This window comes from Theropithecus gelada, chromosome X, assembly GCF_003255815.1.
Source record: "Theropithecus gelada isolate Dixy chromosome X, Tgel_1.0, whole genome shotgun sequence".
In the NCBI taxonomy this organism is placed as follows: Eukaryota; Metazoa; Chordata; class Mammalia; order Primates; family Cercopithecidae; genus Theropithecus; species Theropithecus gelada.
Genome location: NC_037689.1, coordinates 37,789,136 through 37,804,051, shown reverse-complemented (window position 1 = coordinate 37,804,051; position 14,916 = coordinate 37,789,136). Strand labels below are relative to the sequence as shown.

The 14,916-nt window shown below is 40.6% G+C and overlaps 1 protein-coding gene across 1 annotated transcript in view; it reads right to left on the bottom strand.

Moving 5' to 3' along the window:
* Positions 1-3,949: 3,949 nt before the first annotated feature.
* Positions 3,950-14,916, bottom strand: part of GRPR (gastrin releasing peptide receptor) — a 31,050-nt gene continuing 20,083 nt past the window's right edge. The window contains exons 2-3 of the mRNA XM_025373033.1: positions 6,822-7,173; positions 3,950-5,217 (exon numbers count right to left, since the gene is read on the bottom strand). Of these exons, the coding sequence (XP_025228818.1) occupies positions 4,828-5,217; positions 6,822-7,173 (742 nt within the window). The 3' untranslated portion in view covers positions 3,950-4,827. The remainder of the gene's footprint in view (positions 5,218-6,821; positions 7,174-14,916) is intronic.

The following is a 14,916-nucleotide window of genomic DNA, read 5'->3' as shown; positions in this document are numbered from 1 at the left end:
CCCTGCAACCTAACAAAGGGTGTCTCTGAAGGCCAAAGTTACAGTAAGAGATTGTGAGATAGTGAAATTGTTGTGTGTGTTTGGGAAGTGTGTGTCTGGGTGTGGGCTAGGAGAAATGACCATCCAGATAAAGAATAAAGTAGAGCTTGGTAAGCCTTGGTTTCATTGAACAGTGTGCACAAAACCTAGGCCCATGAAAGCCTAGGCCCAAGAAAGATTCTTTAATCCCTTTGTTTTCAGCTGTTAATCCATTTCATGAAAATATAGCCAAAAATTAGACAAATGTACAAAAGGTGCTCCATCCCCCCAGAAACCCAGAGGTAATTCTAAGCTACTCTCTAACAATAGCTACCTCCTGTTGTGGATGTGAAGAGCACAAATGGCAAGAAAGTTTGCACCCTTCCCATCTCACCATGATACAAGTGGATGGCTCTTCCTTCAGCTCCCATACAGTCAGCTTCCCAGGGCGATGGTTTCTAGCTGGCTTCCAGGAACAGTGACTTAGCCACCTTTTAGTCCACAGATGATGCCATTCAATGTGTACTCCCCAAACAAAGTTAATTTCTATGACCAGAAGCTACTTGATGCATGAAGACACTCTGAAACCAATAACCAACTGCTACTTTTGACATAAATGAAGACTTTACAATGCAAGGATGCTCATGTGCTATCATCAAGTTCGTTTATTTCTGTTCAGTGTTCATTTTCATAACAAGATGAGCTTCGTTCATCTGCAGCAGCCCCTAAACAGTTTATTTACCTAAGGGTTCTCCATCCTTCCAGATGAAACCAAATTCTTTGTGGACAAAGAGGGAAATCCAGAGCTTGTTAATGAGGCAGAAGGCAGGTTCAGTGCGAGAGTGAAGGCAGTCCAAAAACCAGGGTTCAGCCATCCACATTTATGGAGAGTCATCAAATCAACAACAGGGAGGGGCCCTGTCTTCACTAAGCAGGGAGTATCATCTTGCTAAAGAATATCACTCCCAGTAGCAGCTGCACCTTCCCTGCCAGCAGCAGCCGTTGGTGGGAAGACTGCTTTGTTTATTGCTTAATCTATCACTGTTGAGCTGCCTGCCTCAGGGAGGCTCAATTTAAGATAGATTGAAAGGTAGTGTCTGTCAATTGAATAAACACAGATGGTTTTCCACAGCAAAAATTGATTTTTTTTTCTTGCCAAAGACATAAGTGCTAAACGTGATTATCTTTGGAAGCCAGGCGTGAAATGTCTCAGCTCCAGCCCCTGCCACACTCTGCTTTGGCAGAGAAGTGATACACGTGGGGACTTGGGTCTCTCTCACGTAATTTTAGGTTCTTGAGGTGGAATAAAATAATAAAATTTTGACTTCCCTAGAGAAGGGCCCAACTATGTCCTTCCTGGTAAGAAGGTCTAAATCAATCCATTAGTTGATTCACAAAATTGTTTTACCAGTCCTTGGTCACTGGCTGGCAAAGGCCTCCTTCAATCCTTTCATTTAAGAGTCTCAAAGAAGTAGTAAGATTCGGCCGGGCACGGTGCCTGTAATCCCAGCACTTTGGGAAGCCAAGGCAGGCGGATCACCTGAGGTCAGGAGTTCGAGACCAGCCTGACCAACATGGAGAAACCCCGTCTCTACTTAAAAAATACAAAATTAGCCGGGCATGGTGGCGCATGCCTGAAATCCCAGCTACTCAGGAGGCTGAGGCAGGAGACTCCCTTGAACCCAGAAGGTGAAGGTTGCAGTGAGCCCAGATAGTGCCATTGCACTCCAGTCTGGGCAACAAGAGTGAAACTCCATCTCAAAAAAAAAAAAAAAAAAGAGGCCGGGCGCGGTGGCTCAAGCCTGTAATCCCAGCACTTTGGGAGGCCGAGACGGGTGGATCACGAGGTCAGGAGATCGAGACCATCCTGGCTAACACGGTGAAACCCCGTCTCTACTAAGAAATACAAAAAACTAGCCGGGCGAGGTGGCGGGCGCCTGTAGTCCCAGCTACTCGGGAGGCTGAGGCTGGAGAATGGCGTGAACCCGGGAGGCGGAGCTTGCAGTGAGCTGAGATCCGGCCACTGCACTCTAGCCTGGGCTACAGAGCGAGACTCCGTCTCAAAAAAAAAAAAAAAAAAAAAAAAAAAAAAGGTAATAAGATTTGCCTAAGGACACACAGCTACACCTAGACCTCCATCTCCTCACTCTTTGTCCAGAAGCTAGGAAGGAGACCACACACAATCTATGCCATGATGTTAACTGAAGGAGACATGAAGATGAGTTCTACTCCCAAAATGTCCCTGGAAGCAGGTGGATCAGAGATGCCTGAACAAGTTATGCTAGGTATTCAAAAGGCTATACATGTTAGCAACTAACTAAGTGTAGAGTCATTTATAATCAAGGGTTTTGAAGAAAGCCAAGGGCAAATTGTGGAACACTAGTTCAAGATAACAGATGCATGGAGGTTGAAGAAGGGAGAATAGGAAGAGTACCCTTTGTATAATGAGAAGACTCAGCAATATGTTTTCTTATGTCTCTTTTGGCTCTAACTCCAAAACATAGCAAGCTTGCGGAACATCATTCATGCAAAGTATTCCAAGGGGCCCCTTGAAGCAACAGAATGGCCTGTCTCCTTTCATACCACTAATGTGAACACGAATATAGAATAGTGGTTGAAGGATTTCCAAAGAGTTGTTGTTGCAAGGGTAGCAGAAGTGAGGCTACTGTGACTAAGTGGGCTACAGAAATGCTGCAGAGACAGAACTGGAGATGATGAAGAGACTCAGAATTTTAGCGATAGACAAGACCTTAGCACTGTCTTCTCAGTCTAGAGATGAAAACATGAGTCTAGACAAGTGAAATTGATAGCTAGAGTGATATAGCTAGAGGCAGAGTTGGACTGTCAAGCTAGAAATCTTGATTCTTTAAGCTGTACTATCTGTCTTGTTTTCAAACTGTTCTATGTAATTATGGACTACCAGGAAAGCAGGCGTGTACAATACAAAAGAGCACGTAGCAAGCAGAATTGACGAAGTTTCACCCCGTCTTGGTCCTAACTCCTAAAGCTCAAATAGACAGTGGGCACTTCTTCATATCAAGAGACAAGAATCTTTTCATATGTGCCATGTGAAAATGAGAGCCAACTGTTTGTGTCTCATCTGGATAGAGAAAACCTAAATTAAAATTGTCTTAGGATTTTAATGTGTAAGGGCACATTTGTAAAATTTGAATTTATTTGAAAGTGGGTTAATATGTTTGCAACCTGTCAAAATTGCCCTCTCTTTGAGTGAAGAAAAACTTCATTCAGAGTTTCTAAAGTAAGGGAATCAAATCTTTTTAAAGCCAACTACATTCACTTAGAAAAAGAAAAATATTTCAGCCAAGTCTTTTTCTGCACATGGGCTCTTTCATAAATACTCTTCTTAAGTAGAAACAAGTCTGTAGCTGTTTTTCAATCAGTTCTTAAAGACCCCTGTGACTTTCTTATACATATTCAGACAAAAAATACTTGTTACTGAAATTTTATTCACTTCCTCCCACAAACGTTAGCAGAACCATACACTAAATATAAACGTGTTCCTATTTCTACTCAGATACAATCCCTTCTTTCTTTTTATTTTATTTTTTATTATTTATTTATTTATTTATTTTTGAGACTGAGTCTCACTCTGTTGTCCAGGCTGGAGTGCAGTGGCGCTATCTCAGCTCACTGCAAGCTCTGCCTCCCGGGTTCATGCCATTCTCTTGCCTCAGCCTCCCGAGTAGCTGGGACTACAGGTGGCCCGCCACCACGCCCGGCTATTTTTGTATTTTTAGTAGAGACAGGGTTTCACCATGTTAGCCAGGATGGTCTCGATCTCCTGACCTCGTGATCTGCTCAATCCCTTCTTTCTTAGAGTGAAACTACTGATTCAGTATAGCAGTCAAAGACAAATCTAAGTAAATACACTTGACTCAAAACCTATGTATCAAGAATAAATACTGTACTTTATGCATTTATAGATATTTGATTAATTAATAGCATGATTAATTTTTTTCCTAAAAGTATTTCTCTTCTATGGTGGAATGGCACCCTGGATGATTAAAACTGTAGCAGCAAACAAGACCTCCATCAAGTAAGAATTCAGAGTGTGAAATATCACACATAGCCACATGTGGATCTTTATATATGTGTCAATGTGTTTGGTTGTATTTTTGCTTTAAAAGTATGTATTTAGCATTTCTCCTAGGTCCTCAGTAACATCTTTTTTTTAAAAATAAATGCTTAGAGAATTGTTTTATATTAAGCTAGCTTCCATTGTTAGCAACTTGGAGAGTGTCCCTCATACGTGGAGCTCTTTCACAGGATTGACTTTTCATATTAGGAGTGCAAATGAAAGTTATTCCTTGGTTTATATATTACAGATATTCCTGAAAACAAAGTCAAGTCATATTTCTAAAGTACTAGCGTCGGCTTAAAGAAATGACAAGGTGAAGTCTTTCACAAAGTAAGAATTCAATGTATGATTTCTCTGCTATATAAATCTGGTTGCTCATACAGTTTCTATGACATAATTGGTCACAGCGGTTTAACAGGGCTTGATGCTTAAAAAATAATTTTCTACTTGTTCCCTTTTCTAAAAAGGGAAGGTTTGCTTCACATCAGAAGAAACGTTCACAAGTTGAAATGAAAAACTTAAGACTTGATGGCTTCTTTCGAAATATAATGGTGATCCATCACTTGGGTCTCCCCACCCCTACCCCCACCTACACCACTCACGAGCATTCTGAAGGGTCTTTGGAGGGCACAGACACAACAATGGATGCAAGGGTTACTGTCTAGCCATAAAGCAAAACCGTCCTTCAGGGCGCGAAGTCAAGGGTCAATCTAGACATACCGCTCGTGACAGATGTTTCCATTGATGAGGCTAAAGGTGGCCACGGAGGGGTTGGTGCTCTTGAGGGAGGTCATGCAGGTTGTACTCCTTCCAGTGCTGTGAGACCGGATGATCAGACCAGGCTGGCAACAGAGGAGCTGAGTGTTGAACTGTTTCCTGAAACTCTTGCTCAGCAGATAGAGGGCAAAGGGGTTCACGCAGGAGTTGGTGAAGGCCAGGAGGCGGGCACAGATGCTGGTGACAAAGTGGAGCATGGAGGTGTCCACCTCAGAGTAGTGGTAGGAGCGGTACAGGTAAATGACGTGATTGGGGAGCCAGCAGAAGGCAAACAGGCCCACAAACACCAGCACTGTCTTGGCAAGTCGCTTCCGGGATTCAATCTAAGGAGAGAGTCACATGGAGAGAGAAGCAGCAAGGGACAGTGTCAGAAGAATGCAGAGAGACAAAGATTCAGGCAGAGAAAGAGACAGGGAAAAACAATTAGGGCAATAGATGAATTCACAAAGCCACAGAAAAAGAGTTCAATAGGAGAGGGCAAGAGAGAATCCAGTAAAATGAGAGAAAGGCAACAGAAACAGACAGAAAAGGAAAAAAAAAAAAAAAAAAAAAAGAGTCAGAAACACAGAAATGGATGAGCCAGGAAGCAGAAACCCATGAGGAAGAATAGAGTTAGAACACACCACTGAGAAGAGATCTTTAAACAAAGTTGATTACATATTTGACTGGATTGCAACATGAAATTCTAATAACTGCCCCCTTTTTCCTCAGGAGAGCATTGGTGCAGTTTATCAGCCCTATGACTTCATGTCTTTCTTTTCTCCACAGTTAATAATTTTTTATTCCCTCTGATGCTCAAAAAGAGCAGCCAGCTTTGTTCTTCTTCATTGGCTAAACCAAGATAACTCTCTATTATGATTTTAAAATCTTGAGTTATCTCTGGACTATAGTCTATAGAAAGGGACTGTGGCAAAGAGGGATGGGCATCTCCTTTTTCTCCCAACTCCATCCACTACCTCAAGGGGAAACATGTTTCTCCATAAAGAGTTTGGGGTACAATGGATGTTGGCTAATGAGAGGTTTTTCAAGTAGGAAGGTAGTTTCATTGGAAATTGCCACTCTTCCCCCACAATTGAGACAAATACATAAGTAATGAACTTTAAAGGGTAAGGTCTTTAAGTGAGTCAGCTGTTCACTGAAATGGAGTGGGGAGTGTTTCTGCTTTTCCATCATAGATGCTACATGATCTACACCTGGGCTAGAAGGCAAGCCCTGACAAAGAGGAGGAAGCCAGAGCCCTTGCTTTCTACCATTTGTTTGTACCTCAAGGATGAAATTATGGGGTGTTACAGGGAATAAGAGAGAGAGTCTAATCATATGGAGGGCATCTTGCATGCTGGGCACTATAGGCCTTACATATACTCTCTCTTGTAATCTTCCAATAGTTCTACAATGTAGGGATTATCAGCCTATTTGATAGGTAAGAAAACTAAGTCCCAGAGAGGCTGAGTACATCATGAAGCTTGGACTTGAGCCCAAATCAGTGTGAGCCCATCCTAATCAAACTACTTCTTTTTCTTCAACTGACCTCACTTTCCAGCCTCCTCTGCTTTGTCTCCATGTGGTAATCCTCTTTCTAGGCAAACAATGTGACTGGAGTTTAAAGAAGTCACATCCCATGAGCCTCAAAGCTTTATTTATTTATTTTTAAAATACAACTCTTTTTCAGATTATTTCTCAAAAAGAAACCCACACTGGAAATCTTTCAGGTTCACAACACCTCCCTAGCTTAGGTCTTTAACAGGAGAATAAGATTATAAAGAACATCTTGGGTTTCCATGGCCAGGCGTTTCCATTTAGCATCTGGCCGCACATCACCCACCTCATCTAATTGCAGATTCAAGTGTCATGGCTTGTCAGTGGGGTCCAAAAGAAATGCAAGGGATTATATCCCCAAGAAGGAAATGAATCAATCCTAAGCACCTACCTGCTTCTTGACATGTATATTCCCTTCCACGGGAAGATTGTAAGCACTCTGGATCAGATTTTTAGCAATGAAGTAGTAGTAAACAGAGATGATTGACAGTGGGATGACGTAGAAGACCAGAAAGGAAGCCATGGAGTGGATTTTGGGGTGAAGCTCATTAGAGTGTGGGTATGGGGCACAGCTAATGAAGGTCTGGTTGGTGCTTTCCTCATGGAAGGGATGGAGGTCAGAAAACACAGCCTCTGGAATGGCCAGCAGCATGGAGATGATCCAGATAAAGGCAGCTTTGAGGCAGATCTTCATCAGGGCATGAGAGGCCTGGATATCCATTGGCCGGACAATGGCTTTGTATCTAGGGCAGGAAAGAAGGATCTCCATCAGTTGCATAATATTATTCTGAATACCAGAGCCAGGACTAAGTTGAGGCAAGCGAGACACCCAGGGTGCAATATTTAAGGAGGTGCTCACTTTCAGGTCCTGAGGGTGCTGATATTGAGCTCTATGACCCTAAGAATGAGTGCCTCCTTAAATTTTGTACTCCAAATAACCACTTGCCTCACTCTAAACTAGCCCTGAAGGATGCCTTCTCCTCTCTCCAGAAGTACCATTCCGCTGATATTCTCTTTTCATGTTAATTTAATTTTTAAAAATTAACATAAATTGTATATATTTACTGTATATATACACAACATGATGTTTTAAAATATGTATACATTGTGGAATGACTAGATTGAGCTGATTAACATACACATTACCTCACATACTTATCTTTTAAAAATGAGAACAGTTAAAATCTACTCTTAACAATTTTCGAGTGTGCAATACATTGTTATTAACTATAGTCACCATTTTGTACAATTCACACTCTCTCTTGATTTTAAGAATACCTCTTAGAAAAGCTGAAATTCCCTTTGTTTTTCTTCTTAAATCATAGAAATTAATAACAAGGCATGTTGTTGCTTAAAGGACACAGAGACAAGGAGGCTGGTTTTTTTTTTTTGTTTTTTTGTTTTTTTGTTTTTTGCAAAACCTTCATTTTGAGTATTCAGATCCACTTCAGGGAACCTTAAGTCATTGAGTATTTTAAATATTCCTCTTTTCTTTTTCAAAGTATGCATAATAAATGGTCCCCTGAAAAAGTAATACCCAGGAGAATCCCTGTAATTTTCACATTGATTTTTCCCTTGCCTTCCTAATCTCAACTTTATCTTCTCTTGAAGTATTTAGGTTCTTCCTGGTTTGTGAGCTATTTGTGCCCATGTCTTGGGTTGAGTATTCTGGGAAGCAGACACTGAGATGAAGTAAGAAATGAAAGTTTTATTGAGGAGCAGTACCTGTGAAAGGAAAAAGGGGAGGAAGTAGGATAGGAAGAGGGAGCTTGTCAGGTCTATACCAGCGAGGATGACTAAACATCTTGGTTTGCCTGGAAATTTTCCAGTTTTAGCATGGCAAATCCCACATCCTGGGAAATCTCTCAGTCCAAGCAAACTGGGATAGCCGGTCATTCTACGCCAGCCCAACAGGAAGCTTAGGAGCAAAGATTACCCAATGGGGAAGTCCTGCTTTGGGTGGAAATTGCCAGGCCCATGTATAATCACCTTGCTTAGTCATTGCATGGGGTCACCCCAAGAAGAATGTGATCTCAGTTACTACCTGGCTCAGTCACTGGGCAGGAATCACTCAAGAGAACATGACCACAGCTTGAAAGCTGAAGTGGGCCCTGAAAGAACAGGTAGTTGGAGGTTTCAGCTAACCGCAACCCCCGCAGCTGGGCAAGTCTCTTCTTCAAGGGAGGTCTGAGCAGCACATCTCCATGTCTGCACACTCCCCATACGGTCTCTAGCACAGTGGGTGACAAGACAAGGGCACAGTTATCTTGTGTACACCTGTCTGAGAACCCACTAGAGCATGAGCCTTTGGTGGGCAAAGAGTATGTCTTTTTCCATCTTGGAATCTGCCAGCACTGTGATTTGCACGCTCCACACAAGTTTGTTCAGTTGAACATGAGCTACTATAATGTGGAAGTTGATATGAGTTGAGACCAACTACATGTGAGGGTGTTTATTGCTGAAAATGCTGTGTTTAGGCCGGGTGCGGTGGCTCAAGCCTGTAATCCCAGCACTTTGGGAGGCCGAGGCGGGCGGATCACGAGGTCAGGAGATCGAGACCATCCTGTCTAACATGGTGAAACCCCGTCTCTACTAAAAATACAAAAAACTAGCCGGGCGTGGTGGCGGGCGCCTGTAGTCCCAGCTACTCGGAGGCTGAGGCAGGAGAATGGCCTGAACCTGGGAGGCGGAGCTTGCAGTGAGCCGAGATCGCGCCACTGCACTCCAGCCTGGGTGACACAGCGCGAGACTCCGTCTCAAAAAAAAAAAAAAAAAGAAAATGCTGTGTTTAAACTGGGTTCTACCTATGATACTCTTTTATATCATGGACTTCAGGGAAGGGGAATACTTATTTCCACTTGTTTTCATGTTGATTAGGCCTCCATTGGTTTACCACTCTTGGCTGCACCCTGACTCCTCACTTACTTTCCTCCTACCAGGGAAGGGGGAATGAATTATTCGGTGGCGAGTTTCGGAAAAAGAACCTGGCTTGTGCATTGGGCTCAGGGAGGACTATGGTTGTTTAACCGGCCCTGTCTAGAGGAATGGCAAGTGTAATATAGAAGATAAGAGAGTGTCTGCAAGTTCATTATTGCTATAGACCTGAGTTACATTCTCCAAACTGCTTTATCAGACATAGATGCAACTATTTTTTATCATAGTCTCTCTGATTTCTTTATCTGGCTTTCTGTTCTCAAATTAGGTAAGGAAGAGAGGGCTATAATTTATTAGACACCCCAAACCCCAAAATTCCAGAACAGTACTACAGTCCTGCTTCAATGTACCTGTGTTTGCTTTATTTTTAAACAAATACAAATAAAAGTTTAAAAGAAAGTTCTATTTTCTTCTAATATCTTCTTTATTCATTAGCCATTTTAAACATTTTCCTAGCTTAGAATGTAGGCAAGAAATTGGTATCTTTAATTAAAGGTATGTGAACATCTTCAGCCAAAGATGCATATGGCTAAAGATATCGCTAATACATTTGTTAGAAATAAAATGATAACTAAGACTTCTGTCTGCATTTTCTGGCAGATAGTGGTCATAATTACCACTAACTCTCTGAGTAAAGGTGATTCACTTAGTCAGAAACCAGAGTAAATGGCTTACTTCCTTCTCTTTTAGGAATCTTGTCTTCCTAGATGCAAAATACCCTGGGAACTATGCTCTTTTAAATTCACAACCTTTAAAATATAAAACATTAATAGTTTTACCAGAAAATTAATTTGAATCTAAATCTAATTAAGCCTCTAGACTTATGTGCCAGTCTTCAGGAAATAGTGATAGAAGAACCTGCTAAATGATGCTATAAGGATACAATCAGCCAAATTCTGAATTGGAAAATCCAGGAATAATTACCCCTTTCTTTTCAACAAATATATGGCATAGAAAATGAGGGAGAATGGTTATAGACTGAAATGTATAAGACATATCAACCAAATGCAATGTGTAGACTCCTTTTGGGTTTTGAATCAAACCAAACAATGATAAAAAGATATTTGTGAAATCAATATTGAAGAAAATCAAATATAAATGTATTTTTGGTGATATCAAGGAATTATTTTGAATGTATTGAGTGTGATAACGGTATTGTGGCTGTGTGTTTCTTAAAAGACCTTGTTTATAAAAGACATATGCTGAAATAGTTACCAGTGAAATAATATAACATCTAGTATTTGCTTTAAAGTATTGACATATTCATATATCACTTGTGCAATTAAAAATAAGTTAAAATGCATTGCAAACAATTTTCTGTTACGGTATGTTCCGAACATAGCAAATAAATGAAAGAAATCCCATTTACTAAGCTCTTGCCTTTTTCCAAGCAGAGAATAGAATCTATATTATCTCATTTATATTCCAGACAGCTCCAATAGGTAGACATTATTATCTCCATTCTGCAGATGGGAAATTGAAGCTCAGTTTAAGAGGTGGTAGAGTCAACATTCAATTTAGAACCAATGTTTTTTAGAACCCATAGTTCTTTCAGAAGAGAGCTTTGGGTAAATTCTTCCTAGAGGGAGAGAAATAGACCAGATGTTTCTCAAATGTATATAGAACATACAAAATGTTTCCTGCAAGTCTAATGGTTCTGTATAGCATGAAGCATATCAGTCTATATCCTATTCTGGCCTAGATTGCTCTGCCCAGAGCTCCCAATGCAGGGAGACACCACTGGGTAGTTCCTGTTTAGGAGAGATGGCTGGTTGGATTGGAGTGGATACCCGATCTAAACCAGTCAATGAACTGCCTGGCTAGCTACTAAAGAGTTTCTCTTTCTCTTTCTCTTAAACATTTAAACAGAAAAATAGAGAGAATATAGTTAGTAATAGATGCTGGAAATACAAGATTTTGATGTCAAGGAAAAGATCAGGGCAGCCGTATTTAAACATGTAGAAGATGAATAAGCTGAGTAAAGGGACTGAGAGAAAAAGAATGAAGCAGACATAAGAGGAGAAGCTGAGATAATGTGGCCCTAAGTCGTATAGAGGGTATGGTTTCTGGCTTATGTACTAGTTTTGAATGTACAAGAGATCTCCTGTTATAATTTTACAATACTACCATCCCCTTTTTACTTGAGTTAGTTTGAGTGGCTTCTGTTCTTTGCCAACAAAAAGCCTTATCTAAAACAATTAGATGTGATAACTCTTTAAAGTTATCACCAGACTTAGTTCCAAGATCATTTTGCATAGATCATTCCCCATTTGCTACCCTCTGAAAGAACAAGCTGTCAACTTTCCATTGTACTCAAGAGATAGACTAGTCTATGCCTCATTCCTAAATTTTCCATTACTTTCCTGTTTCCCTCCTTCTGTCATGCCCAATTCCAGATTCTTGATTCATTTAAATCCAATCCTTCCAAATTTCACTTTAAGTATCATCTTGATGAAACTTGTGCTGACCAATCTAGGCCTTAATAGTTCCCATTCTTTCTCCCAACCTGTCTGACTTTTATGACAAGATTATCAACTCCTCTCATTTTCTGCTTATTATGCACTATCTTGAATTGTTTGCTAGTTTTCTATGGGTATGTCTTTTCCTTCTTTTTTTATGTTTAATTTTTGTAGGTACGTGGTAGGAATATATACTTATGGGGTACATGAGATGTTTTGGTACAAGCATGCCATGCATAATAATCACATCCTGTAGCATGGGGTATCCATCCTCTCAAGCATTTATCCTTGGTGTTAAAAGCAATCCAATTATACTCTTTAGTTATTTTAAAATGTACAATTAAGTTATTATTGACTACAGTCATCCTGTTGTGCTGACAAATAGTAGGTTTTATTCATTCTTTCTAACTACTTTTTGTACCGATTAACCACCACTGCCTCCCCCTATCCCACTACCCTTCCCAGCCTCTGGTGGCCATCCTTCTACTCTCCATGTCCATAATTCAATTGTTTTGATTTTTAGATCTCCCAAATAAGTGAGAGCATGCAATGTTTGTCTTTCTGTGTCTGACTTATTTCACTTAACATAATGATCTTCAGTTCCATCCATGTTGTTGCAAATGACAGGATGTCATTCTTTTTATGGCTGAATAGTACTCCACTGTGTATATGTACCACATTTTCTTTATCCAATCATCTGCTGATAGACATTTAGTGTGCTTCCTAATCTTGGCTATTGTGAACAGTGCTGCAACAAACATGGGAGTGCAGATATCTCTTAGATATACTGATTTCCTTTCTTTTGGATATATACCCAGCAGGATTGCTTGATCATATGTTAGCTCTGTTTTTAGCTTTTTGAGGAACCTCCAAACGGTTCATGGTGATTATACTATTTTACATTCTGTGGGTATGTCTTTTCTACCTGACTTTGTCTTAAGTTTCCTGAGGTCAGAAGCTTACATCCTCTCCTCTTCTCTTTTTCCTGTCTCCCTAAAAATGTTCCAGGTTCCTTGCTCTGCTAATCACTTATTTCAAAGTAGGGACTCGGCAAATACTTGCTAATTAGTTGATGAATAGTATGTGACTTGCCGATGTGTCTCTTATTTCCAGCTTCTCACAAATGAGTGAGAGAAGTTTCCCTTTTACACATTAAGTCAGTAAAAATCATTCTTCAATAGACTGACAAATTTGCTCCTCTGACAATATGGGGCTCAAACAATTGTTTCCCACTTCTGAAAACGTCTGTGCTTCATTTTTCTTACGCAAACATTGGAAAGGTCACAAAATGTTCTCTGTGGCAAGATTAATGTGTCAAAGAGATTCTTGGCAAGTAGAAGTAGCTGGCTCCCACACTCAGGGTTGGAAACCTTTGCCCACAGAAAGGTATGTCTTTTATTCAAATATGGGCAGTTTGTTTATTTTTAAGGATCCAGCATTTCAGCCCTTATTTGTCCATAATTACCTACGGAAGTCTGTAGGAATTGTTGCATTACAATATTTTTAAACCTCCACTTCAATCCTAATGTATACTATGTGGAAAATACTGAGGTAAAGAAGATAATTAAATGAACCAAATGGTCACTAGGGTAACTGACACATTGCCTGCCTTAAAATTAGAATTCTACCTGATGAGATTTGACAAAACTATTAAACATCAACTTTATTTTCTCCTGAGAAGAGCACCAAGAATTTTTCTGTACAACTGAGGCAATTATTAACTGGCTTGTGTGATGATTATAACCCAGAGCAATGGAATCTTATCTCTCTGAGCTATTACTCCACAAATGGAGAACTTACTGGTCTTTGGTGCCCATCCAACTGTTATCTTTAAGTATGTAACAGATTGCAGTTATGCTTTTCTGTTTTCTCCAGGATAAATATCTCCAATGCTCCTTTTCACCTCTTCTTAATATACTCTAGTTTCCTCTGGGTGTCAATGCAGACCTAGGATCAAGAGATGTAGTTCCTAATGGTGATTCTACCAACTAGTTGTATGGTCTTGGATGAATCGTAGACTTTGCACTTCAGTATTCTCATCCTTGAACAGGAGATAATTCTTTACTGACAGGGAGCTCATGGGGATATGTTAACAAAATAGCTAGAAAGAACCCTCCAGAAATTAGGTATTACATTCCCCATTACTTTAAGAACTGAGGTGCTACACTGAATGAACAAACAGAACTCATATCCCACTTCGCTATTCTACCCTCCGCAAGGGACTTGCGATTCTTAGCCTCAAGCTTTTGAGGAACCTATAAAGAAAGGAGTAAGGAGTCTTTATGGTCATTTCAAGTAATATTGACAACATCGATGAGGGAAGACTGGGGAGAAGTGGAGTAAAGTCACATCCTGTTAGAGAAGCTAAGGAAGAGTCAGAAGGTATTCCTCCAATAGGAACAAACAAAGGAAGGAGAACGGGGAGGTTCTAGAACTTTGGGTGGCTTGTTGCATTTGGGGAGTATTAATGTTTGGGGATCTTCATGTTGATTGTTTACTCCGGCATTCCTCCATCTTTTGGCTCCTTTTCTTCATTGCTTTAATTTGTGTGTGAGCACCAACTTCTTGCAAAACCTCTATGATTCAGAGAGACTGAAGAAGCTAAACTGGGGAAAAGAAATGTCTTGGGATTTGCTTTTGGCTCAACAGGGAGAGGTAAAGTGTTGGAGAGGGGTGAAACTCTAGTTTGTCCCACCAGGATGGGTAAAAAAGAGCAGTAATAGAGGGCAGGAGAGAACTTCTGTCCCTGCATGGAGGGAACAAGCTTTCAGCTTTGGAGCTCACAGGACTGAGTGTGTGATTAACAGGGCATGGAGGGGTGAAGAGCTCCAGCAAAAGGGCAATTAAATAAATAATTCCTCAACTTTTCTGCTGTCAGACATGGGCAGGAATGCCTGAGGGACTAAAAGAAAAAGAGCAGAATCACTGGGGAAATCAGGGGATGGAAGGAGGGGAAGAGAAAAAAAGGAACAAGAGAAAAAGAAAGGAAATTGGAGGATAGGAGAGAAGGAGGCAAGGGAGAGGAGGAGAGGAGAGGAAAGGGGAGAAGACAGAAGAGATGGAGAAGAGAAGAAAAGAACAAAAGTTATATTC